Below are 26,816 nucleotides of genomic sequence, written 5' to 3'. Positions count from 1 at the left end.
CGCTTGTGATACGCACCAGCTGCTCATACGACCATCCACCACCCTCTCCCGTGGCTTCACATGACCCTGACTGGGGGGTGGGTGGGGGGCTAAGCAGGTGCTACACCTTGCCCAAGGTGACCTGCAGGTTAGCAGAGGGAAGGAGCACCTCACACCTCCTTTGGTAGAGACGCATCCCCACCCCGCCACCCTATAGAGCAATATAGCACAGAAACAGGCCATTTGGCCCATATCTGTTCTGAGCATGATGCCAGATTAAAGTAACCTCTTCAGCCTGTACATGATCCATATCACTCTGATACCTGCACATTCATGCATCTATCTAACAGCCTCACAAACACTTCTATCTCCACCACCACCCCGGCAGCACATCCTAGGCACCCATCACTCTGTGTAAAAGAAAATCTCGCTTTCACACCTCCTTTGAAATCAACCCCTTTCACTTTAAATGTGTACCCTCTGGTATTAAATATTTCAACCTTGGGGAAAAAGATACTGTCTGTCCACTCTGTCTATGCCTCTCATAATCTTATAAACTTCTATCAGATCCCCTCTCAGACTCTGCCAGTCCAGAGAAAACAACCCAAGTTCAAAGTTCAAAGTTCATTTACTATCAAAGTATATATACTATGTACAACCTTGGGATTCGTCTCCTTACAGGCAGCCACAGAACAAAGAGACACCATGGAGCCCGTTAAAAAAGATTGTCAAACACCCAATGTGCAGAAAAAAAAAACAAGTCATGCAAATAATAGATAGAAAATAACATTCAGAGCTGAAGTTCACGAAAGTGAGCCCAGCCATGAAGCCAGTCGTCACTACAGCTGATTCATGAGCCCGTTAGTTGCGGGCCACAGCTCAGTTTCTACCCCTAATGTCTCTCTTCTTCCTTTTTCAAGGTGGATGTGGTTCTGTCAGAATCTCTGACCTCAGATGTTGGTTGTTTGTGGCGGTGGGACCCACTCCTGGGGGCTCGCAACGCCACTATTCGATACCCCATGAGTGTAACCTTGGGGTTCCAAGGCTTTGTAGCCCCGTGGACAAGCAGACTTTATACTGGAGAAAACGGATCATTGGGAACAGCGGATTGACTGTCGGGGGCTCAGTACTTGGTGAATAGTTTTTGTTGTACTGCAGATCACGGTCTTTCTTGGGAGCTTTGCTTGGTGGTTGGAGGATGCTGACGCCTTTTGCTGAAGTAAGTGGGGGTGGGGGAGACTTGTAGCTTTTCTGCTGCTTGTGTGTGGGAGGGGGAGTGGGGGGGTGCTTTGGGGTTCTGATGTTTTTACTGTCACATATCCTTTGGGCCACTCTTCTGTTTTCGTGGATGTCTGTGAAGAACAAGAATTTCAGGCTGTATATTGTAGACATTTCTCTGATATTAAACGGAAGTATTGATCTATTGGTAGGTAAAGACAGGAGATGTTCTGGAATGCAAAACTGCATCCCGGGAAAAGGTGGGTCAGAGGCGAAGAAACTCAGAAAAGGATGGGAAGAGGTATAATTAAGATAAGCATGGGAATTAGTAGATTTATAAAAGATGTTGGCTAACAGTTTGTAACAAGCGATATCAAGAAAAGGGAGGGGGTGTCATAGATGGACCAAGTGAATTTAAGGACAGGGTGGAAATTAAAGGTAAAATTGGTAAAATTGACCAGCTCAGCATGGGTACATGAAGCAGTACCAATACAGTTGGTCAACGTAAGAGGAAGAGTTGGGAGTATGACCAGGGATGGCTTTGAACATAGACTGTTCTACATAGGCAACGGAAAGGCAGGCATAGCTTGAGCCCCTGCAAGTGCACATGGCTAAACCTTTGGGTTTGGAGAAAGTGGGAAGAGCTGAAGGAAAAAGTGTTTGTGGTGAGGACCAGTTCTGCCGGACAGAGGAGGGTGGTGCAGGGGGAGTGGTTGGTTCTTCTGTCGATAAAGAAGTTTGTTGTCATATGCAAAGGCTCAATGAAAATCTTACTTGCAGCGGCAGAGCCACGGAGGGGAACAGCATAGATACAGGCCCTTCCACCATCCAGTCCATGGTGTCCACCCAGTGAGTCCCAAATTCCTGTGTTCTTCCTATATTCCTGCAAATCCACCCCTTCCTGGTACCTGTCCAGATGCTTTGCAAGCAATACTATTGTACCTGCCTCAAACACTTTCACTGGCAGCTCGTTCCACACTGCCACCATCCTCTGGGTGAAGAAGTTAAACATAGAAACATAGAAAACCTACAGCACATTACAGGCCCTTTGGCCCTCAAAGCTGTGCTGAACATGTCCCTAACTTAGAACTACCTAGGATTTACCCATAGCCCTCTATTTTACTAAGCTCCATGTAGCCATCCAGGAGTCTCTTAAAAGACCCTATCGTATCCACCTCCACCACTGTCACCAGCAGCCCATTCCACGCTTTCACCACTCTCTGTGTAAAAAACTTACCCCTGACATCTCCTCTGTATCTACTTCCAAGCACCTTAAAACTGTGCCCTCTTGTGCTGGACATTTCAGCCCTGGGGAAAAGCCTCTGACTATCCACACGATCAATGCCTCTCATTATCTAGTACACCTCTATCAGGTCACCTCTCATCCTCTGTCGCTCCAAGGAGAAAAGGTTGCGTTCACTCAAGCTATTCTCGTAAGGCATGCTCCCCAATCCAGGCAACATACTTGTAAATCTCCTCTGCACCCTTTCTATGGTTTCCACGTCCTTCCTGTAGTGAGGCGACCAGAAATGAGCACAGTTTCCCCTCAAGTTCCCCTTAAACGTTTCCCCTTTCACCCCAACCCCTCATTCAACCTCAGTGGAAAAGACTGCTTGCATTGACCCTATCTATACCCCTCAAGGGCCATCACGGTAGTGTAGCAGTTAGTGCAGCACTATTACGGCTTGGAACATCGGAGGCTGGAGTTCAGTTCGGGTACTGTCTTTAAGGAGTTTGTACTTTCTCCCTGTGGAACATGTGGCTTTCTGCCTACAGTCCAAAGACATACCAGTTAGTAGGTCAGATAGTCATTGTAAATTGTCCTGTGATTAGGCTCGGGTTAAATCGATGGGTTACTGTGCAGTGTGGCTCGCTGGGCTGGGAGGGCCCGTTCTGCAACATATCTCTACAATATCCTTTGGAAAAGTGAACCGATTTCTCACCCAGCACAGTGATGTGAAGAGATTTGTGTCCTGACTGAATGGGATAATAGCCCTTGACACTGCAGTTGTACCATCCAGTGTCCTCCAGTGTTGCCTCTTCCAACTCAAGTGTCGAGTTCACCTCCTGGCTCCCTTCTGTGACCCTTATCTCAGCATCCTGAAGAAAGAGCAGAGATTGCGATTAATCCAGGTACAGACAACGTCTGAATGATCCGGTCTCATGCTATGAGGGAGTGTAGAGATTCAGCCAATAAGCCGCACTGTCCAGCAGCGCACTGCCTACAATCTACGGTGACCAATTAAATGACTAACCGGTATGTCTTTGGAATGTGGGAGGAAACCGGAGCACCCGGAGGAAAGCCACACATTCCACAGGAGGACCCATAGACTCCTTACAGATGACATCGGAATTGAACTCTGAACTCCGACGCCCTGAGCTGTTAGTAGCATCGTGCTAACCATTACGCTACCATGGCACCCCCACTCGGTGATCGTGCCCTGTAGGAGCACTCATCCCACTGGCTAGATTCTGTCTCCTTATTCATTCACTTGTTTCTCTCTCACATTGAGCTCCCCCCTGACTCTGCCTACCACATGCCTGGGACACTGGGGTACCTGGGGAAGCCCACGCAGCCTCATGGAGGACGTGCAAACTCCACACAGACAGTGACGCAGGTCAGGATCAGACCCCAGTTTCTGGCCCTACCTGCTCTGCCACCTCATGTGTAATACTAAACTCCGGTCATGCCAGCCTGCTCAGCTGGATTTAGAACACAGAACATGGAAAACAGAACATAGAACAGTACAGGCCCTTCAGCCCCCGATGCCCTGTTGACCTTGTAACCTACTCTAAGATCATTTTAACTCTTCCCTCCCACATTACTCTTCATTTTTCTATCCTCCATCCGCTTATCTAAGAATCTCTGAAATGTTGCTAAAGTATTTGCCTCCACCACCACTCCTGCTAGCATGGTCCATTCACTCACCATCCTCTGTGTCAGAAACCTACCTCTGAAATCCCCCCCTATTCTTTCCTCCAATCACCTTAATATTTTAGGCATCCGTTAGTCTTGCGAGACCAGGGATCTGCGCCTGGAAAGTTTTCATTCTCCAGGGCGCAGGCCTGGGCAATGTTGTATGGAAGACCAGCAGTTGCCCATGCTGCAAGTCTCCCCTCTCCACACCACCGATGTTGTCCAAGGGAAGGGCATTAGGACCCATACAGCTTGGCACCGGTGTCATCGCAGAGCAATATGTGATTAAGCACCTTGCTCAAGACACAACACGTTGCCTCGGCTGGGGCTCGAACTCACAACCTTCAGATCGCTAGTCGAATGCCTTCACCACTTGGCCACGTGCCCACACCTTAATATTATGCTCCCTCGTAATAGCCAAGCTACGCCCTGGAAGAAGTCTCTGTCTGTCTACTTATCTTGTGCTCCTCTATGAAGTCATTTCTCATCCTCCTTCCCTCCAAAGAGAAATGCCCTAGCTCGCCCAACCTATCCTCATGTCCTGGCAATCTATGGCGTATGACAATCTAAACCAACTTGTAAAATAGAAAAGAAAAAAGTGCTTTTTTTCACATTTCTGATTTGTTTTTTTTTCACATCGACAAAAGAATTGACTTAAACGGGAGACACACGAGATTCTGCAGATGCTGGAATGTGGAGCAGAAACCAAGCTGCCAGAAGATCTCAGCAGGTCAGGCAGCATCTATGGAAAAGAACAAACAGTTGGCGTTTCAGGACGAGACCTTTCATTTATGCTAGGCAGCATCTGAGGACGGAAAGGGACAGTGGAACTTTCGAGTCATGACAGTTCATCTGGTATGACAGTGGCTATATTTCATTACTCTGGAACCTGGTATGTCACCAAAGTCTCATGCAGATTACCATGGAGAACATTGTAACTGGTTACATCACCATCTGGTCTGGAGGGGTCACTGCACAGGATCGGAAAAAGCTGCAGAAACTCAGCCAATCCATCACGGGCACTAGTCTCCCCACCATCGAGGACACCTTCAAAAGGCAATGCCTCAAAAAGGCAAGATCCATCATTAAGAAGCCCCCATCTCCTTGGACATGTCCTCGTCTCACTGCTACCATCAGGGAGGGGGTACAGGAGCCAGGAGCCTCTCACTCAATGTTTCAGGAACAGCTTCTTCCCCTCCGCTGTCAGATTTCTGAATACCTCACTGCTATTTTTTTCACTTGTTTTGCATTTATTTAATTTATATATATGGTATGTATACACTTCTTCTTGTAATACATAGTTTATAAATTATTATATATTGCAATGTCCTGTTGCCACAAAACAACAAATTTCATGACATATGCCAATGATTTTAAACAATTCTGATTCTGCTCTGGATTTAAAGGTTGAAGGGAAAACGCCTGTATAAACAGGTTGAGTGAAGGGCTGGATGAAGAACTGGGAGGTGATGGGTGGGTCCAGGTGAGGAGGGATGATAGGCAGGTGGAGGAGGGGAGAGTGGGAGGTGATAGAGGGCTGCAGATGGTGGGATCTGATAGGAGAGGAAATTGGAGCATGGAACCAAGAGAAGGAGGTGGAGAGGGGAAGATGGGAACAGTGGGGGAAGGGGGGTACCATGGCAGGAGTGATGGGCAGATGGGAACAGTGGGGGAAGGTTTGTGGGTGACGGCCAGATGGGAACAGTGGGGGAAGGTTTGTGGGTGATGGACAGATGGGAACAGTGGGGGAAGGTTTGTGGGTGATGGACAGATGGGAAAAGTGGGGGAAGGAGGTTTGAGGATGACGGCCAGATGGGAACAGTGGGGGAAGGTTTGTGGGTGATGGACAGATGGGAAAAGTGGGGGAAGGTTTGTGGGTGACAGACAGATGGGAACAGTGGGGGAAGGTTTGTGGGTGACGGACAGATGGGAACAGTGGGGGAAGGTTTGTGGGTGACGGACAGATGGGAACAGTGGGGGAAGGTTTGTGGGTGACGGACAGATGGGAACAGTGGGGGAAGGTTTGTGGGTGACGGACAGATGGGAACAGTGGAGGAAGGAGGTTTGTAGATGACGGACAGATGGGAACAGTGGAGGAAGGAGGTTTGTAGATGACGGACAGATGGGAACAGTGGGGGAAGGTTTGTGGGTGACGGACAGATGGGAACAGTGGGGGAAGGTTTGTGGGTGACGGACAGATGGGAACAGTGGGGGAAGGTTTGTGGGTGACGGACAGATGGGAACAGTGGGGGAAGGTTTGTGGGTGACGGACAGATGGGAACAGTGGGGGAAGGTTTCTGGGTGACAGACAGATGGGAACAGTGGGGGAAGGAGGTTTGAGGATGACGGCCAGATGGGAACAGTGGGGGAAGGAGGTTTGAGGATGACGGCCAGATGGGAACAGTGGGGGAAGGTTTGTGGGTAATGGACAGATGGGAACAATGGGGGAAGGTTTGTGGGTGATGGACAGATGGGAACAGTGGGGGAAGGCTTCTGGGTGACGGACAGATGGGAACAGTGGGGGAAGGTTTGTGGGTGACGGACAGATGGGAACAGTGGGGGAAGGTTTGTGGGTGACGGACAGATGGGAACAGTGGGGGAAGGTTTGTGGGTGACGGACAGATGGGAACAGTGGGGGAAGGTTTCTGGGTGACAGACAGATGGGAACAGTGGGGGAAGGAGGTTTGAGCGTAATGGACAGACAGAAACAGTGGGAGGGGAATGTGAATGATGGGCAGATGGGAATAGTGGGGTAGGGGACCCAGTGGGAAGGGTGTGTGGGTGATGGACAAATGGGAACAGTGGGGAGGGGAAGGCGACACTGTGGGAGGGGTGTGTGGGTGATGGACAAATGGGAACAGTGGGGAGGGGAAGGGGACACTGTGGGAGGGGTGTGTGGGTGATGGACAAATGGGAACAGTGGGGAGGGGAAGGGGACACTGTGGGAGGGGTGTGTGGGTGATGGACAAATGGGAACAGTGGGGAGGGGAAGGGGACCCAGTGGGAGGGGTGTGTGGGTGATGGACAAATGGGAACAGAGGGGAGGGGAAGGCGACACTGTGGGAGGGGTGTGTGGGTGATGGACAAATGGGAACAGTGGGGAGGGGAAGGGGACACTGTGGGAGGGGTGTGTGGGTGATGGACAAATGGGAACAGTGGGGAGGGGGAGGGGACACTGTGGGAGGGGTGTGCGGGTGATGGACAAATGGGAACAGTGGGGAGAGGAAGGGGACCCAGTGGGAGGGGTGTGTGGGTGATGGACAAATGGGAACAGTGGGGAGGGGAAGGGGACCCAGTGGGAGGGGTGTGTGGGTGATGGACAAATGGGGACAGTGGGGAGGGGGAGGGGACACTGTGGGAGGGGTGTGTGGGTGATGGACAAATGGGAACAGTGGGGAGGGGGAGGGGACACTGTGGGAGGGGTGTGTGGGTGATGGACAAATGGGGACAGTGGTGGTGATAGGGTGGAGAAGTGGAAAGAAACAGGGTGATGTGACTGTGGTGGGTGTCAAAGAAACTGGATGGACCAGGAGGAGAAGGTAAAAGGACAAGAGAGGGAGCAGGTTATCACAAGTTTAATTTAATGCAAACAAGTGCGAGGTTTTGCACTTTGATAGGGCCAAGCAGGGTGGGTCTGACAGTGAGTGGTGGGGCACTGAGGAGTGTGGTAGAACAAAGGGATCTGGCAATACAGGTCTATAATTCATTGAAAGTGGTGTCACAAGTAGATAGGGTGGTAAAGAAAGCTTTTGGCACACTAGCCCTCATAGATCAATGTACTGAGTACAGGAGATGGGATGTTATGTTAAAGTTGTATAAAATGTTGGTGAGGCCTAATTTGGAGTATTATATGCAGATTTGATCACCTATCTACGGGAAAGATGTACAGGACTGCAAAGGCAGTGATCTCGGGGTTACTGCCTGTGCCACGCGACAGTGAGAGTAGGAATGCAATGAGGTGGAGGATAAATGCGTGGCTGAGGGATTGGAGCAGGGGGCAGGGATTCAAGTTTTTGGATCATTGGGACCTCATTTGGCGCAGGCGTAACCTGTACAAAAAGGACGGGTTACACTTGAATCCAAGGGGGACCAATATCCTGGCAGGGAGATTAGCGGGGGCTACTGAGGTGACTTTAAACTAGAATGGTTGGGGGGTGGGAATCAAATTAAAGAGACTAGGAGAGAGGAGGTTAGTTCACAACAGGGGGATGGGAACCAGTGCAGAGAGACAGATGGTGTAAAATGAGGGTAGAAGCAAAAAGTAGTAAGATGAAAAGTAAAAGTGGCAGGCCGGCAAATCCAGGGCAAAAATCAAAAAGGGCCACTTTTCAACATAATTGTATAAGGGCTAAGAGAGTTGTAAAAGCGCGCCTGAAGGCTTTATGTGTCAATGCAAGGAGCATTCGTAACAAGGTGGATGAATTGAAAGTGCAGATTGTTATTAATGATTATGTTATAGTTGGGATCACAGAGACATGGCTCCAGGGTGACCAAGGATGGGAGCTCAACATTCAGGGATATTCAATATTCAGGAGGGATAGACATGAAAGAAAAGGAGGTGGGGTAGCATTGCTGGTTAGAGAGGAGATTAATGCAATAGAAAGGAAGGACATTAGCCGGGAGGATGTGGAATCGATATGGGTAGAGCTGCATAACACTAAGGGGCAGAAAACGCTGGTGGGAGTTGTGTACAGGCCACCTAACAGTAGTAGTGAGGTTGGGGATGGCATTAAACGGGAAATTAAAATGTGTGCAATAAAGGAACAGCAGTTATAATGGGTGACTTCAATCTACATGTAGATTGGGTGAACCAAATTGGTAAGGGTGCTGAGGAAGAGGATTTCTTGGAATGTATGCGGGATGGTTTTTTTGAACCAACATGTCGAGGAACCAACTAGAGAGCAGGCCATTCTAGACTGGGTATTGAGCAATGAGGAAGGGTTAATTAACAATCTTGTCGTGAGAGGCCCCTTGAGTAAGAGTGACCATAATATAGTGGAATTCTTCATTAAGACAGAGAGTGACATAATTAATTCAGAAACAAAGGTTCTGAACTTAAAGAAGGGTAACTTTGAAGGTATGAGACGAGAATTAGCTAATATAGACTGGCAAATGATACTTAAAGGGTTGACGGTGGATATGCAATGGCAAGCATTTAAAGATCGCATGGATGAACTACAACAATTTTTCATCCCAGTTTAGCAAAAGAATAAATCAGGGAAAGTAGTGCACCTGTGGCTGACAAGAGAAATTAGGGATAGTATCAATTCCAAAGAAGAAGCATACAAATTAGCCAGAAAAAGTGGCTCACCTGAGGACTGGGAGAAATTCAGAGTTCAGCAGAGGAGGACAAAGGGCTTAATTAGGAAAGGGAAAAGAGATTATGAGAGAAAACTGGCAGAGAACATAAAAACTGACTGTAAAAGCTTTATAGATATGTGAAAAGAAAAAGATTGGTTAAGACAAATGTAGGTCCCTTACAGACAGAAACAGGTGAATTGATCACGGGGAACAAGGACATGGCAGACCAATTGAATAACTACTTTGGTTCTGTCTTCACTAAGGAGGACATAAATAATCTTCCGGAAACAGTAGGGGACAGAGGGTCTAATGAGATGGAGGAACTGAGGGAAATACATGTTAGTAGGGAAGTGGTTTTAGGTAAATTGAAGGGATTAAAGGCAGATAAATCCCCAGGGCCAGATGGTCTGCATCCATGAGTGCTTAAAGAAGTAGTCCAAGAAATAATGGATGCATTAGTGATAATTTTTCAAAACTCTTTAGATTCTGGACTAGTTCCTGAGGATTGGAGGGTGGCTAATGTAACCCTGCTTTTTAAAAAAGGAGGGAGAGAGAAACCGGGGAATTATAGACTGGTTAGCCTAACATCGGTGGTGGGGAAAATGCTAGAGTCAGTTATCAAAGATGTGATAACAGCACATTTGGAAAGCGGTGAAATCATCGGACAAAGTCAGCATGGATTTGTGAAAGGAAAATCACATCTGACGAATCTCATAGAATTTTTTGAGGATGTAACTAGTAGAGTGGATAGGGGAGAACCAGTGGATGTGGTATATTTGGATTTTCAAAAGGCTTTTAACAAGGTCCCACACAGGAGATTAGTGTGCAAACTTAAAGCACACAGTATTGGGGGTATGGCATTGATGTGGATAGAGAATTGGTTGGCAGACAGGAAGCAAAGAGTGGGAATAAACGGGACCTTTTCAGAATGGCAGGTAGTGACTGGTGGGGTACCGCAAGGCTCAGTGCTGGGACCCCAGTTGTTTACAATATATATTAATGACTTAGACGAGGGAATTAAATGCAGCATCTCCAAGTCTGCGGATGACACGAAGCTGGGCGGCAGTGTTAGCTGTGAGGAGGATGCTAAGAGGATGCAGCGTGACTTGGATAGGTTAAGTGAGTGGGCAAATTCATGGCAGATGCAATTTAGTGTGGATAAATGTGAAGTTATCCACTTTGGTGGCAAAAACAGGAAAACATATTATTATCTGAATGGTGGCCGATTAGGAAAAGGGGAGGTGCAACGAGACCTGGGTGTCATTATACACCAGTCATTGAAAGTGGGCATGCAGGTACAGCAGGCGGTGAAAAAGGTGAATGGTATGCTGGCATTCATAGCAAGAGGATTCGAGTACAGGAGCAGGGAGGTACTACTGCAGTTGTACAAGGCCTTGGTGAGACCACACCTGGAGTATTGTGTGCAGTTTTTGTCCCCTAATCTGAGGAAAGACATTCTTGCCATAGAGGGAGTACAAAGAAGGTTCACCAGATTGATTCCTGGGATGGCAGGATTTTCATATGATGAAAGACTGGATCGGCTAGGCTTATACTCATTGGAATTTAGAAGATTGAGGGGGGATTTTATTGAAACGTATAAAATCCTAAAGGGATTGGACAGGCTAGATGTAGGAAGATTGTTCCCGATGTTGGGGAAGTCCAGAACGAGGGGTCACAGTTTGAGGATAAAGGGGAAGCCTTTTGGGACCGAGATTAGGAAAAACTTCTTCACACAGGGAGTGGTGAATCTGTGGAATTCTCTGCCACAGGAAACAGTTGAGGCCAGTTCATTGGCTATATTTAAGAGGGAGTTAGATACGGCCCTTGTGGCTAAAGGGATCAGGGGGTATGGGGGGAAGGCTGGTACAGGGTTCTGAGCTGGATGATCAGCCATGATCATACTGAATGGCGGTGCAGGCTCGAAGGGCCGAATGGCCTACTCCTGCACCTATTTTCTATGTTTCTATGTTTCTACAGTTCCTATAAAAAGTATTCAAACCCCCTCCCCCTTCCGGAAGTTTTCATGTTTTATAACATTGAATGACAGTGGATTTGATTTGGCTTTTTGATACTAATTAACAGAAAAAGACTTTCATGTCAAAGTGAAAACAGATCTCTACAAAGTAATCTAAATTACTTACAAATAGAAAACAGAAAATAATTGATTGCATAAATATTCACCCCTACAAGTCAGTATTTAGTAGGTGCACCTTTGGCAGCGTTTACAGCTCCAGATGTGGCCTATCCAGAGGTTTATAAAGTTGCATCATAACCTCCTGACTTTTGAACTCAATGCTTCAACTAATAGAGCAAGCATCCCATAAGCCTTCTTCACCACCTTGTCAACCTGTGTAGCCACTTTCAAGAAACTATGACCTTGGGCCTCAAGATCTCTCTGCTCCTTGTATTTGTACCGTCTCCTTGCACCGCGGTGCAACACTCACATGTATCTGGGTTTAAAATGGAGACTTCTTCAGCAACCCGCCCTCTCACGAATGTAGATTTTTGTGCGGGGATTTTCGAACTTCCAGCACTCTTACCTTTGTCCTCGGGTAAGACCAGAAAAAATCCAGCAGCTCGATATTCGCAGAGCAGGTGACAGTTATTAACTCGCCCTTCTTCACTAAAGTCCGCAAGGCATGAAGTTTAACCACAAGGTCCTCAGAGACTGCAACATAGAAATGGTGTTGTTAAATTCGACTCATCGGACAACAGACAATGGCGATGCAGCAGGTACAGCACTGCTTCACAGCTCCAGGGATCCAGGTTCAATTCCTACCTCTGGCACTGTCTATACGGAGTTTTACATCTCCTCCATCATCAATCATAGAGCAATGGTAATCTACCCACCAACTCTGCCATGGACGGTCCCAAGCCCAGGAGGAGGATTGGCCATGGGGCTACCAACTCCATCACAGAGCGAACGAAACACCAACAGAAGCTGCCAAGACCTCATCCTTGAGAGAGAAAGGATCTTTGTCGAGAAGATGTATGAAGTTGTGTGGTGATAGTGAAGCCTCAGGCCTGCTTGACCTTTGACCTAGGACAGTGGGCTCTGGCAAGCTGCCCCAGTAGGAGTGACGGCAGAGTGGGAGAGGAGGGAGAGGAGAGAAAGAAAAAGTGGGAGAGAGACAGAAAGAGAGAGTGGAGGGGAGGGAGAAAGGGAGAGGGAGAGAGGGAGGGGGGAGAGAGAGAGAGAGAATGAGAATGAATAAGTTACATCACTAGTGTTTGTTGAGGCAGGGATTTTTTACCTTGAATTGTTTCCACAACGTATTCATCAGACACCTGTTCCTCATTCCCCAACTTAGCCCGGCACTTGTAGGTTCCACCTTTGAACTTGCCGAGGAACCCCTGTCGCCTGTCGTAGGGAGTGTTGATGGTGGTCTCGGTCTCCACGTGGTAGAGGGTGACCTGCAGTTTGGGGTTGGTCGCCACACAGGGAATGAAAACGTCCACGGATTCCTCAGCCATGATGAACATCTCCTGCTGGGTCTGCGGTCGGAACCACTCATTGGGATCTGCAGAGACAAGCATTTCACCCTGCTCAACACTGAGACATGGGCAGTCAAACCCACATCCTCCTCCCCCACCAGTACTGGCCCCTGGGGCCACAGTGGGAGAAACAGAGGGGGCAAGGGGTCGGAGAGTGGGAAACCACCTCATCCCTCATGTCCCTTGGCTATTCCTCTGATCTGGAATGGTCTTAAGGAAGAGGGAGGGAAAGGGGGTGGGGGTGCAGATGGCAGTCAGGGGGAAACGGGAAAGGGCAGGGGGAAAGGGAGGTGAGAGGGAGAGGGGTGAGGAGGGAGGGACGGGGAATGGACATAGGCAGAGAGAGAGAGGGAGGGAAGGAGGGGGAAGGAGTTGGAGAGGAAGAGGGTAGAACAGAGGGGGAGAGAGAGGGATTTAGGAGAGGGAGCAAAGAGAAAGGAAAATGGAGAGAGAGAAGAAAAAGGAGAGTAGGGGAAAAGGAGAGGGGAGGGTGAGGGAAAGAGAGGAGAGGGTGAGAGAAAGATTGGTGAGAAAAGGAGAGGGGAAAGTGGAAGGGGACAGAAATGAAGGAGCGGGAAGGGAGAGTGAAGGGGAGAGAGAGGGAAGGGGAGGGAGAAAAGGGAAAGAGGGAGAGGACAAGGGAAGGGAGAGGGAAGGGGAGGGAGAGGGGAGGGAGAGAGGATGGGGAGGGAGAGGGGAGGGAAAGGGAAAGGGGAGGGTGAGGGAGAGGGAAAGGGGAGGGAGAGGGGAAGGGAGAAGGGAAGTGGGAGGGAGAGGGAGGGGAAGGGGTGGAAGAGGGGAAGGGGAGGGAGAGGGAGAGGGAAGAGGAGGGAGAGAGGAAAGGGAGGGAGGGGGAAGGGAGAAGGGAAGTGGGAGGGAGAGGGGACGGGGTGGAAGAGGGGAAGGGGAGGGAGAGGGAGAGGGGAAGGGGTGGAAGAGGGGAAGGGGAGGGAGAGGGAGAGGGGAAGGGGTGGAAGAGGGGAAGGGGAGACAGAGGGAGGGGCTGAAGGGGAGGGGGAGGGAGAGGGAAGAGGAGGGAGAGAGGAAAGAGAGGGAGGGAGAAGGGAGAAGGGAAGTGGGAGGGAGAGGGGACAGGGTGGAAGAGGGGAAGGGGAGGGAGAGGGAAGAGGAGGGAGAGAGGAAGGGGAGGGGAGGGAGAGGGAAGAGGAGGGAGAGAGGAAGGGAAGGGAGAAGGAGAGGGGAAGAGGAAGGGGAGGGAGAGGGGAAGGAGAGGAAGAGGGGAAGGGAAGGAAGAGGGGAGGGGATGGAGAGGGAGAGGCAGAGAGAGAGGGAAGGGGAGGGTGAAGGGAAGTGGGAGGGAGAGGGGATGGGAGAGGGAGAGGTGGGGGGAGGGGGAAGGGCGAGGGAAGGGGAGGGTGAACTGACCTGGCACAAAAATAAAGACGTGCAGAATCTCGGTTTTATTTGCAGAGCAGACGTACTCCCTGTTGTGGTAACTGGCCGCATTGTAGATGTGCAGGACGTTGCCGTCAGTGTGAACATTCGCCACCTTGTCGTAGAACCAGGCGACGGGCCCACTGGAAGTGCAGTTCAGAGTAATGTTGGAGGAAGGATTTAGAATGACATCCTGAATTTCCATGTGGCCTCTGGAATACTCGACAAACAAGCACGAAAGGAGGAATCCTAAAGCCAACACACCAAGAATGAGAAGTGTCCGGCAGGTGATGGTGAGACAACACGAATTAACCAATGCTTCAGAAAAGTGACACAGTGACTGGTAAACACAGGAGATTCTGCCGATGCTGGAAATCCAGAGTAACAGACACAAAATGCTGGAGGAACTCAGCAGGTCAGGCAGCATCAGCTGTGTTTCAGGCTGAGCCCTTATTAAGGGTCTAATGCATCAGAGCTGAAAGGAAGGGGGCAGAAGCCAGAATAACAAGGTGTGACCAAGAGAGAAGAGTGCACACAGGCAGGTGATAGGTGAGACCAGGTGAGTGGGGGGGGGTGGGAGAAGCTGACAGGTGATAGGTGAGACCAGGTGGGTGGGGGAGGGGTGGGGGTGAGAAGCTGACAGGTGATAGGTCAGACCAGGTGAGTGGGGGAGGGGGTGGGAGAAGCTGGCAGGTGATAGGTGAGACCAGGTGGGTGGGGGGGATGTGAGAAGCTGACAGGTGATAGGTGAGACCAGGTGGGTGGGGGGTTGTGAGAAGCTGACAGGTGATAGGTGAGACCAGGTGGGTGGGAGAAGCTGACAGGTGATAGGTGGAAAAGGTAAAGGGCTGAAGAAGGAGGAATCTGATAGGAGAGTGGAGTGTGGGGAAAAGTGAATGAGGAGGTGAACCAGTGGATGTGGAGAAGAGAAGAGATGAGAGGGAAACCAGAGTGGGGAATGGGATGGAATGTTCTTTCTCTGTAACCATGACCACACTCTGTCATTGAAAAACCTGCCTTGCATGTCAGTCATACAGATCAGATCATTGAGGTAGAACAAGGGAAAACTGTAACAGAATGCAGAATAAAGTGTCACAGTTACAGAGAAGTGCAGTGCAGGCAGGCAATAAGGTGCAAGGTCACAATGAGGTAGATTGTGAGGTCAAGTGTCCATCTTATTGAACTGGGGACCATTCAACAGTCCAATAAGAGCAGGAAAGAATGAGTTACGGGGTATGGGGAAATGTGCGGAGGGTAAGAGTGATGGAGACGTTTCCTCTGCATAGATTAACTCCCTGTGAGTGAATTGAAGAATCTGTTCATGAATGACTGGGTTCTTAATAACAAGCTTAACAAAGTTAACAGTTTCCCCTCCAACAATTCCAAATGATCAGATTGTCAGGCTAAATTTAACATGTTATGTAAGGAGATGTCACCCAAAACATATAGTCATAGAGCATTATGAATGAATTGACTTTATTTCTTTATGTTACGTTTCTGTCTGAATGTGCAATGTGCAATCAGAGTAATTTATAATAAGTAGAACAGTCAATGTAACATAGAAATGCACTCATTTCAGCATGAGTTAATCAGTCTGATGGCCTGGTGGAAGAAGCTGTCCCGGAGACTGTTGGTCCTGGCTTTTATGCTGCGGTACCGTTTCCCGGATGGTAGCAGCTGGATTAGACTGTGGTTGGGGTGACTCGGGTCCCCAATGATCCTTCGGGCCCTTTTCTCACACCTGTCTTTGTAAAGAGGAGGAGAAGATGGCGGCACGACGCAGCGCGCAGCGGCCACTCTGGTGAATGATATCTGTAATCTGTCAAGTAGGGGCCGTGCACAATCCTGATTTGATGGAGACAGACGTGAGAGAACAGAGGAACTTCTGAAATGCTGCTTTCGCTGCCGCTGCTACTGTGTGGTCTGGAATCTCCGGAGGGGAAGGCCCCGAATCCTTGGCTTTGCTTGTTGCTTGGCGGCCGGGGCGGGGTCGAAGCGCTCGGCAGAGATGGTGCTCAGTACTCGGTGTCGGAGGGCTGGTCGGAGGCTCGAAGTTTTCGGACGGACTCAGTGTCAGCTGTAGGCGGGTGCTTCCTATGCATCGGCAGTTGTTGGCGCCTGGAAATTTATGGCAGGGAGAGTTTCTTCCTTTTGCCGCCTGCTATCGGGACTTTTGGGAGTCAATCGGAACTTTGGGACTTTTTTTTACTGTGCGCATGGTCTGCTCTTTATCAAATTATGGTATTGCTTTGCACTGCTATAACTATATGTTATAATTATGTGGTCTTGTCAGTGTTAGTCTTTGGTTTGTCCTTTTTTTTTGTGATATCACTCTGGAGGAACATTGTATCATTTCTTAATGCATGCATTTCTAAATGACAATAAATGAGGATTGAGTGTCCTCATAATCTAATCTAATCTAAAATATCCTGAATCATGGGAAGTTCACATCGACAGATGTGCTGGGCTGTCTGCACCACTCTCTGCAGAGTCCTGCGATTGAGGGAAGTACAGTTCCCATACCAGGCAGTGATGCAGCCAGTCAGGATGCTCTCAGCTCTCAGCTCTCTTAGGAACTGGGGCCACATACCAAACTTCCTCAACCATCTGAAGTGAAAGAGGTGCTGTTGTGCCTTTTTCACCACACAGCTGGTGTGTACAGACCACGTGAGGTCCTCGGTGATGTGGATGCAGAGGAACTTGAAGCTGTTCACCCTCTCAACCCCAGATCCATTAATGTCAATAGGGGCTAGCCTGTCTCCATTCCTCCTGTAATCCACAACCAGCTCCTTTGTTTTTGCGACATTGAGGGAGAGGTTGTTTTCTTGACACCACTGTGTCAGTGAGATAACTTCCTCCCTGTAGGTCACCTCGTAGTTGTTTGAGATTAGGTCAATCACTGTAGTGTCATTGGCAAATTTAATCAGATTAGAGCTGTGGGTGATGACACAGTCATGGGTATACAGGGAGTAAAGCAGGGGACTTAGTACACAGCCCTGAGGGGTTCCTGTGTTGAGAATCAGAGGGGTGGAGGTGAGGGAGCCCACTCTTACCACCTGCCGGCGATCTGACAGGAAGTCCAGGATCCAGCTGCACAAGGCAGGGTCAAGGCCGAGGTCTCTGAGCTTCCTGTTGAGCCAAGAGGGAATTATGGTGTTGAATGCTGAACAGATATAATCTGATCAGCCTCTTAAAGCATTTGGGTATTATTGACGTGAGAACGACAGGACGCCAGTCGTTCAGACATGTTACCTTGGTGCTTTTTGGTACAGGGACAATGGTGGATAATTTGGAGCAGGAGGGTACTCTGCACTGGGACAGGGAGAGATTAAAAATATCTGTAAACACATCTGCCAGTTGTGCTGCACGCTTCCTGAGTACCCACCCTGGGATGCCGTCCGGTCCCGCAGCCTTGCGACTGTCCATTCGTTGGAAACATCTGCGTACCACAGCCTCAGAGATGACCAGGTTGCAGGTTGTAGCGGTGGCTTTCCTCGGAGGCTCAGAGTTAGCGACATCGAACCGAGCGTGAAAGCGACTGAGCTCATCTGGGAGAGAGGCCGCGATGTTGGTGGCACCATGACGTTTGGCTTTGACGTCTGACATGGTATCTTAGTCATAGTCACTTTATTGATCCCGGGGCAAATTGGTTTTCGTTACAGTTGCACCATAAATAATTAAATAGTAATAAAACCAGAAATAATTAAATAGTAATATGTAAATTATGCCAGTAAATTATGAAATAAGTCCAGGACCAGCCTATCGGCTCAGGGTGTCTGACCCTCCAAGGGAGGAGTTGTAAAGTTTGATGGCCACAGGCAGGAATGACTTCCTCTGACGCTCTGTGTTGCATCTCGGTGGAATGAGTCTCTGGCTGAATGTACTCCTGTGTCCAGCCAGTCCATTATGTAGTGGATGGGAGACATTGTCCAAGATGGCATGCAACTTGGACAGCATCCTCTTTTCAGACACCACCGTCAGAGAGTCCAGTTCCATCCCCACAACATCACTGGCTTTACGAATGAGTTTGTTGATTCTGTTGGTGTCTGCTACCCTCAGCCTGCTGCCCCAGCACACAACAGCAAACATGATAGCACTGGCCACCACAGACTCGTAGAACATCCTCAGCATCGTCCGACAGATGTTAAAGGACCTCAGTCTCCTCAGGAAATAGAGATGGCTCTGACCCTTCTTGTAGACAGCCTCAGTGTTCTTTGACCAGTCCAGTTTATTGTCAATTCGTATCCCCAGGTATTTGTAATCCTCCACCATGTCCACACTGACCCCCTGGATGGAAACAGGGGTCACCGGTGCCTTAGCTCTCCTCAGGTCTACCACCAGCTCCTTAGTCTTTTTCACATTAAGCTGCAGATAATTCTGCTCACACCACGTGACAAAGCTTCCTACCGTAGCCCTGTACTCAGTCTCACCTCCCTTGCTGATGAGAAAGGGAGACAAAACAGTCCCCTGTGGAGCCCCAGTGCTGCTGATCACTCTGTTGGACACACAGTGTTGCAAGCACACGTACTGCGGTCTGCCAGTCAGGTAATCAAGAATCCATGACACCCCAGGAAAGCATCCACCTGCATCGCTGTCAGCTTCTCCCCCAGCAGAGCAGGGCGGATGGTGTTGAACGCACTGGAGAAGTCAAAAAACATGACCCTCACAGTGCTCGCTGGCTTGTCCAGATGGGCGTAGACACGGTTCAGCAGGTAGACGATGGCATCCTCAACTCCTAGTCGGGGCTGTTAGGCGAACTGGAGGGGATCTAAGTGTGGCCTGACCATAGGCCGGAGCAGCTCCAGAACAAGTCTCTCCAGGGTCTTCATGATGTGGGAGGTCAATGCCACCGGTCTGTAGTTATTGAGGCCGCTGGGGCGTGGCGTCTTCGGCACAGGGACGAGGCAGGACGTCTTCCACAGTACAGGAACCCTCTGGAGACTCAGGCTCAGGTTGAATGCATGGCGAAGTACTCCACATAGCTGAGGGGCACAGGCTTTGAGCACCCTGGTGCTGACACCATCCGGTCCTGCAGCCTTGCTTGGGTTGAGACGTTTCAGCTGCCTTCTCACCTGTTCAGCTGTGAAGCCCATCGTTTTGGTTTCGTGTGGGGAAGGGGTATAGTCATAAGAGCAGGGTGGGGGACTGTGAGGAGGGGTAAGAGGGGAGAGTGGAATATGTGTTGGTTGGGGGCCGACAACAGATGGCTCATGCGGGGGACGGGCAGGGGCCACAATGTCAAATCTGTATGCAGCCCTCGCCACAAGTCACGTGAGCTATTCATTGTGAATCTCAACTTAATCATGTCCCCGTATTGTTGTTTCGCAGCCGTGATAGCTTTGCGCAGATCATAGTTGCTTTTCTCGAGCTCCTGCTGATTGCCAGCAGTGTAAGCTCTATGTCGCGCTGTAAGTGCTGCTCGCACGGAACTATTGATCCAGGGTTTCTGGTTCGGGAAGACCCTGATTGGCTTCTGGGGGACAACATCGTCGATGCACTTCCGCCCTTCAGCCCATCCGGTCAATGCCAAACTATTATTCCGCCTAGTTCCATTGATCGTACCTGGACCGTCACCCTCTCTACCCCTCCCATCCATGTCTTCATCTCACGTTCTTGATATTTATTTATTAATTATTATTATTATTAAAATTCATACCTCAGGATGCTGTTTATCGACTACAGCTCAGCAATCAATAATATTATCCCCTCAAAGCTAATCAATAAGCTTCAAGGAGCTCTCAATACCTCCTTGTGCAGTTGGATCCTCGAGACCCTCACCTGCAGACCCCAGTCAGTTCGGATCAGCAACGACATCCCCTCCACAATCTCCATCAGCACAGGAACACCACAGGGCTGTGTGCTTAGCCCCGGCTCTGCTCACTTTGTTCTTGTGACTGTGTGGCTAAGCACAGCTCCAAAGCCAAATTCAAGTTTGCTGACGACACCACTGTCGTTGACTGAACCAAAGGTGGTGATGAATCAGCATACAGGAGGGAGATTGAAAATCTAACTGAGTGGTATCATAACAACAACCTATCCCTCTATGTCAGCAAGACGAAGGAGATGATTATAGGCTTCAGGCGGAGGAAACCAGAGGTCCAAAAGCCAGAGGAATCAGAGGTGGAGAGGGTCAGTAACTTTATTAGATTATTAGGTTCTGAGGACATGCATTAAGAAATGATACAATGTTCCTCCAGTGTGATATCACAGAAACACAAGACAGACCAAGACTAAAAAACTGACAAAAACCACATAACTATAACATATAGTTACAACAGTGCAAGCAATACCGTAATTTGATAGAAGAACAGACCATAGGCACGGTAAAAAGTCTCAAAGTCTCTCAAAAGTCCCAACATGTCACGCAGACGGTAGAAGGAAGAAAACTCCCTGCCGTAAGCTTCCAGTGCCTCACACTTGCCGATGCAGCACCCTGGAAGCACCCGATCACAGTCCGACTCTGAGTCCATCCGAAAACTTCCAGCCTCCGACCCGCCCTCCGACTCTGAGCACCGAGTGCTTCGACCCCAGCCCCGGCCGCCAGCAACAGGCAAAGCTGAGGATTTGGGGCCATCCCTCCGGAAATTCTCGATTGCACAGTAGCAATGGCAGCAAACCAGGCATTTCAGAAGTTTCTCCAGATGTTCCTCTGTGCTTAAATTCCTTGATGTACTTTAAATTCCTTGATGTTTCATTTTGGAGGACCAGTCTTGGGCCCAGCACATAAATGCAATTATGAAGAAATCATGGCAGTCAGCACCTCTACTTCCTCAAAAGCTTGCAAAGATTCGGCATGACACCTAAAACTTTGACAAACTTCTATAAATGTGTGCTGGAGACTATGTTGACTGTCTGCATCACAGCTTGTTGTGGAAACAGCAATGCCCATGAATAGAAAATCCCACAAAAAGTAGTGGATACAGCCCAGTCAATCATGGGTAAAGCCCTCCCCACCATTGAGCACATCTACACAGAGCGCTGTCACAGGAAAGCAGCCTCCATCTTCAGGGATTCCCACCACCCAGATCATGCTCTCAGCTCGCTGCTGCCATCAGGAAGAAGATACAGGAGCCTCAGGACTCATATCACCAGGTTCAGGAGCAGTTATTGACCCTCAACCATCAGTCTCTTGAACCAGAGGGGATAACTACACTCAACGTCACTCCCCCACCACCCCCATCACTGAACTGTTCCCATAACAATTTGATAGGGAGAAAGTAAAGACTGACGTAGCAGTATTTCAGTGGAGTAAAGGAAATTACAGTGGTGTGAGAGAGAAGTTGGCCAAAGTAAATTGGAAGGAGATGCTGGCAGGGATGTCAGAAGAACAGCAATTTAGTGAATTTCTGGGAAAAATGAGGAAGGAGCTGGATAGATGTATTCCAAACCAAAGAAATACTCAAATGGCAAAATAGTACAACCATGGGTGACAAAGGAAATCAAACCTAATGTTAAAACAAAAGAGAGGGCATACAACAAAGCGTGTGGTGCGTGGCCAAGTGGTTAGGGCGTTGGACTAGTGATCTGAAGGTCATGGGTTCGAGCCTCGGCTGGGGCAGCGTGTGTGTCCTTGAGCAAGACGCTTAACCACTCATTGCTTCCAGTCTACCCAGCTGAGAATGGGTACCGGCAAAAATGCTGGGGGTTAACCTCGCGATAGACTGGCGTCGTATCCAGTGGGGAGTCTCGTACTCTCAGTTGCTTCACCGGCCTGATAGGCCATAAGACTCATGACAGACTTTAATTAATACAACAAAGCAAAATTAGTGGGAAGACAGAGGGTCATTAGGATCAACTAAAAGAATCATTAGGAGGGAAAAGATGAACTGTGAAACCAAGCTAAAAGCTTTTTCAAGTATTAAAAATAAACGAGAGATGATATAAGACTGCTAGAAAATGAGGCCGGAGTATTTATGCAGGGGACAAGGAGATGGCAGATGAACTAAATGAGTATTTGCATCAGTCTTCACTGTGGAAGACATTAGCAGTGTGCAAGATGTTGAAGGATGTGAGGGAAGAGAAGTGAGTGCAATCACTATTATAAGGGAGAAGGTGCTCAAAAAGCTGAAAGAGGTAGTGGTACAGATTGCAGAGGCATTAGTAATGATCTTTCAAAAATCATTGGTCTCTGGAATGGCGCCAGAGGACTGGAAAATAACAAACGTCACTCCACTCTTTAAGAAAGGATGAAGGCAGCAGAAAGGAAATTATAGACCAGTTAGCCTGACCTCAGTGGTTGGGAAGATGCTAGAGCCAATTGTTAAGGATGAGGTTATGGAGTACTTGGTGACACAGGACAAGATAGGACAAAGTCAGCATGGTTTCCTTAAGGGAAAATCTTGCCTAACAAACTCATTGTAAGCACATGAGACTGCTTACCAAGTTAAGAGCCCATGGTATTACAAGAAAGTTACTGGCATGGTTAGAGCATTGGCTAATTGGTAGGAGGCAGCGAATGGGAATAAAAGGATCATTTTCTGGTTGGCTGCCAGTGACTAGTGGTGTTCCACAGGGGTCGGTGTTGGGACCACTTCTTTTTATGCTGTCTATCAATGATTTAGATGATGGAATAGATGGCTTTGTTGCCAAGTTTGCAGATGATATGAAGACTGGTGGAGGGGCAGGTAATGTTGAGGAAACAGGTAGGCTGCAGAAGGATTTAGACAGATTAGGAGAATGGACAAGAAAGTGGCAAATGAAATACAATGTTGGAAAATGCATGATCATGCACTTTGGTAGAAGAAATAAATGGTGTGGACTATTTTCTAAGTGGGGAGAAAATCCAAAAATCTGAGATGCAAAGGGACTTGGGAGTCCTTGTGCAGAACACCTTAAAGGTTAACTTGCAGGCAGAGTTGATGATGAGGAAGATAAAATGCAATGTTAGCATTCATTTCAAGAGTTCTAGAATAAAAGAGCAGGGATGTGATGTTGAGACTTTATAAGGCACGGGTGAGGCCTCACCTTGAGTATTGCGAATAGTTATGGGCTCCTCATCTAAGAAAAGATGTGCTGGCATTGGAGAGATTTCAGAGGAGATTCACAAGGATGATTCTGGGAATGAAAGGGTTATGATAGGAGGAACGTTTGATGGCTTTGGTCTGTACTCGCTGGAATTTAGAAGGATGGGGGGCTGTTGAAAGACGTAGACAGAGTGGATGTGGAAAGGATGTTTCCCATAAAGGAGTCTAGGACAAGAGGGCATAGCCTCAGGATAGAGGGGTATCCATTTAAAACAGAGATGTGGAGAAATCTCTTTAGCCAGAGGGTGATGAATTTGTGGAATTTATTACCACAGGCAGCTGTTGAGGCCAGGTCTTTGGGTGTATTTAAGGAAGAGCTTGATAGATTCTTGATCGGACATGGATTCAAAGGTTATGGGGAGAAGGAGGGGAAAAGGATCAGCCATGGTTGAATGGTGGAGTAGACTCGATGGGCTGAATGGCCTAATTCTGCTCCTAAGTCTTACGGCCTTATAATCTCTGGACTCACGTTCAATGACTTTTCACCTCTTGTTCTCGATATTTATTGCTTATTTATTAATTATTATTATTATTTCTTTTCTCTTTTATATTTGAACAGTTTGTTTTCTTTTGCACACTGGTTGTTTGTCTGCCCCGTTGGGTGTGGTCTTTTATTGATTTTGTTATGGTTACTGGATTTGTTGAGTGCACTTACAAGGAAATGAATCTTAGAGTTATATATGGTGGCATACATGTACTTTGATAATAAATTTACTTTGAACTTTGTATGTTGTGCCTATCCAAACTTCTTTTCAATGTTGAAATCAAACCTGCACCCACCACATCCACAGGCTGCTTGTTCTACACTCTCACTACCCTCTGAGTGAAGAAGTTCCCCCTCAGGTTCCCTTTAAACATTTTACTTTTCACCTTTAACCTATGACCTCTAGTTCTAGTCTTACTCAACCTCCGTGGAAATGGAATGCTTGCATTTCCCCTATCGATACCCCTCATAATTTTGTATACCTCTATCTAATCTCTTCTCATTCTCTTACACTCCAGGGAATAAAGTCCTTCAAATATATCTTAAAGATGTGGAGAAGTTGGTGTCCAGGTAAATGAATTCACAGACATTGATAGTGGAGTGTCCCACATAAGACCTACCTACAAGGAGGAGATCCCAACGGACGGTGGACATCTTCGAGCCCAGGCAGGACAGCGAACTATGGAGAGTCACAGGAACACGGTGTTAGTTTGGTGTGGAGGAGCCTGGGGATTTTCAGAGCTTCAGTTACAGAAGGAACTTCACTTTGAGGGAGGGGAATGTCAGGACAGCTGTAGCATGTGTCTTGTTACATATGGGGAGATATAACAGCAACTTACATTTCCAAGTGAGTTCTGATCCCAAACTGCCTTGTCTTACTGGTTCACCTCCCTTTACTGAATCAAGGAGTACAGGAATCATAGAGCACTAAAACAGCCCAAAACCGCACACAATACTCCAAGTGTGGTCTCACGAGTGCCTTATAGAGCCTCAACATCACATCCCTGCTCTTATATTCTATACCTCTAGAAATGAATGCGAACCTTCTTCAGTAAAGGCCCAAAACTGCCAAATGCTCCAAATATGTTAACCCCTTCATTCCAAGAATCATCCTCCTGAACCTCCTCTGGACTCTCCAATGTCAACACATCCTTTGTGAGATATGGGGCCCAAAACTGTTGACAATACTCCAAGTGCAGCCTGACTAGTGTCTTATAAAGGCTCAACATTGTCTCCTTGTTTTTATATTCTATTCCCCTTGAAATAAATGCCAACATTGCATTTGCCTTCTTTATCACAGACTCAAATTGTAAATTTACCTTCTAGGAGGCTTGTAGATGGACTGCTAAGTCCCTCTGCACCTCTGATGTTTGAACCTTCTCCCCATTTAGATAATAGTCCGTACAATTGTTCCTTTTACCAAAATGTATTATCACACATTTCCCAACACTATTCCATCTGCTGCTTTTTTGTCCATTCTTCCAATTTGTCTAAATCAATCTGCAATTGCATTGCTTCCTCAGCACTACCTACCCCTCCACCTACCTTCGTATCATCTACAAACTTTGCCACAAAGCCATCAATTCCATTATCCAAATCATTGACAAACAATGTGAAAAGTAGCGGTCCCAATACTGACCCCTGAGGAACACCACTAGTCACTGGCAGCCAACCAGAAAAGGCCCCTTTTATTCCCATTCCGCTACCCATGCCAGTATCTTTCCTGTAACACCAAAGGATTTAATCTTGTTAAGCAGCCTCATATGTCGCACCTTATCAAGTGCCTTATGACATCCACTGCCTCTCCTTTGTCCACCTTCTTGTTATTTCTTCAAAGAACTCTAACAGATTTGTCAGGCAAGATTTCCCTTTACAGAAACCATGCTGACTTTGACTTATTTTATCATTAGTCTCCAAATACCTCAAAACCTGATCCTTAATAATGGACTCCAACACTTTCCCAACCACTGAGGTTAGGCTAACTGGTTTATAATTTATGTTCTTTTGCCTTCCTCCCTTCTTAAAGAGTGGAGTGTCATTTGCAATCTTCCAGTCCTCTAGGACCATGCCAGAATCAAGAGATTATTGAAGGATCATAACCACTGCATCTGCTATCTCTTCAGCAACCTCTTTCAGAACTCTGGGATGTAGTCCATCTGATCCAGGTGACTTATCCACCTTAAGACCTTTGAGTTTGCCTAACACATTTTCCTCTGTAATATCAATGGCATTCACTCCTGCTCCCTGACACTCATGGACCTCTGGTACACTGCTTGTGTCTTCCACAGTGAAGACAGATGCAAAGTACCCATTAAAATTATCTGCTATTTCCTTTTCCTCCATTACTACCTCACCCGCATCATTTTCCAGTGGACTAATATCAACTCTTACCTCCCTTTTACTCTTTATATAACTGAAAAAACTTTTGGTATCCTGCTTTATGTCATTGACTAGTCTGCCCTCCTATTTCATCTTTTCCCATCCTATAGCTTTTAAAGCTGTCTTTTGTGGACTTTAAAAACTTCCCAATCATCCAAATTCACACTCACTTTTGCTACATTATATGCCCTTTACTTGACTTTTATGAAGTCTTTAACTTCCCTTGTCAGCCACGGTTGCCTACCCCCGCCATTTGAGAACTTCTTCCTCTGTGGGACATATCTATCCTGCGCCTTCTGAAGTATTCCCAGATACCTCAGCCACCTCTGTTCTGCCAGCATTCCTGCTAGTACCGTCCTCCAACCCAACTGGGCAAGCTCCTGTCTCGTGTCTCTGTGATTCCCTTTATTCCATTGTGACACTGATATATGTGACTTATGCTTCTCTCTCTCAGATTGCAGTGTGAATTCCATCATATTATGATCACTGTCTCCTAAGGGTCCCTTTACGTAAAGCTCCCTAATAAGATCTGGGTTATTACACGACACCCAATCTAAGATAGCCTTCCTCCGAATAGGCTCAAGCACAAGCTGCTCTAAAAAGCCATCTCATAGGCACTCAGCAA

At 47.8% G+C, this 26,816-nt stretch overlaps 1 protein-coding gene across 2 annotated transcripts in view; it reads right to left on the bottom strand.

The window, feature by feature from the left end:
* Positions 1-26,816, bottom strand: part of pdgfrb (platelet-derived growth factor receptor, beta polypeptide) — a 115,103-nt gene that overhangs the window by 48,827 nt on the left and 39,460 nt on the right. The window contains exons 2-6 of one of the 2 annotated variants that reach the window (XM_063053058.1): positions 24,433-24,491; positions 14,297-14,554; positions 12,670-12,936; positions 11,956-12,083; positions 3,141-3,297 (exon numbers count right to left, since the gene is read on the bottom strand). In XM_063053058.1, coding sequence (XP_062909128.1) covers positions 3,141-3,297; positions 11,956-12,083; positions 12,670-12,936; positions 14,297-14,554; positions 24,433-24,466 — 844 coding nt within the window. In that variant the 5' untranslated portion in view covers positions 24,467-24,491. The remainder of the gene's footprint in view (positions 1-3,140; positions 3,298-11,955; positions 12,084-12,669; positions 12,937-14,296; positions 14,555-24,432; positions 24,492-26,816) is intronic. The other variant, XM_063053059.1, reaches the window with a different exon arrangement.

Source organism: Mobula hypostoma, chromosome 7 (assembly GCF_963921235.1).
Source record: "Mobula hypostoma chromosome 7, sMobHyp1.1, whole genome shotgun sequence".
NCBI lineage: Eukaryota > Metazoa > Chordata > Chondrichthyes > Myliobatiformes > Myliobatidae > Mobula > Mobula hypostoma.
This window is presented reverse-complemented; position numbering and strand designations above follow the sequence as displayed.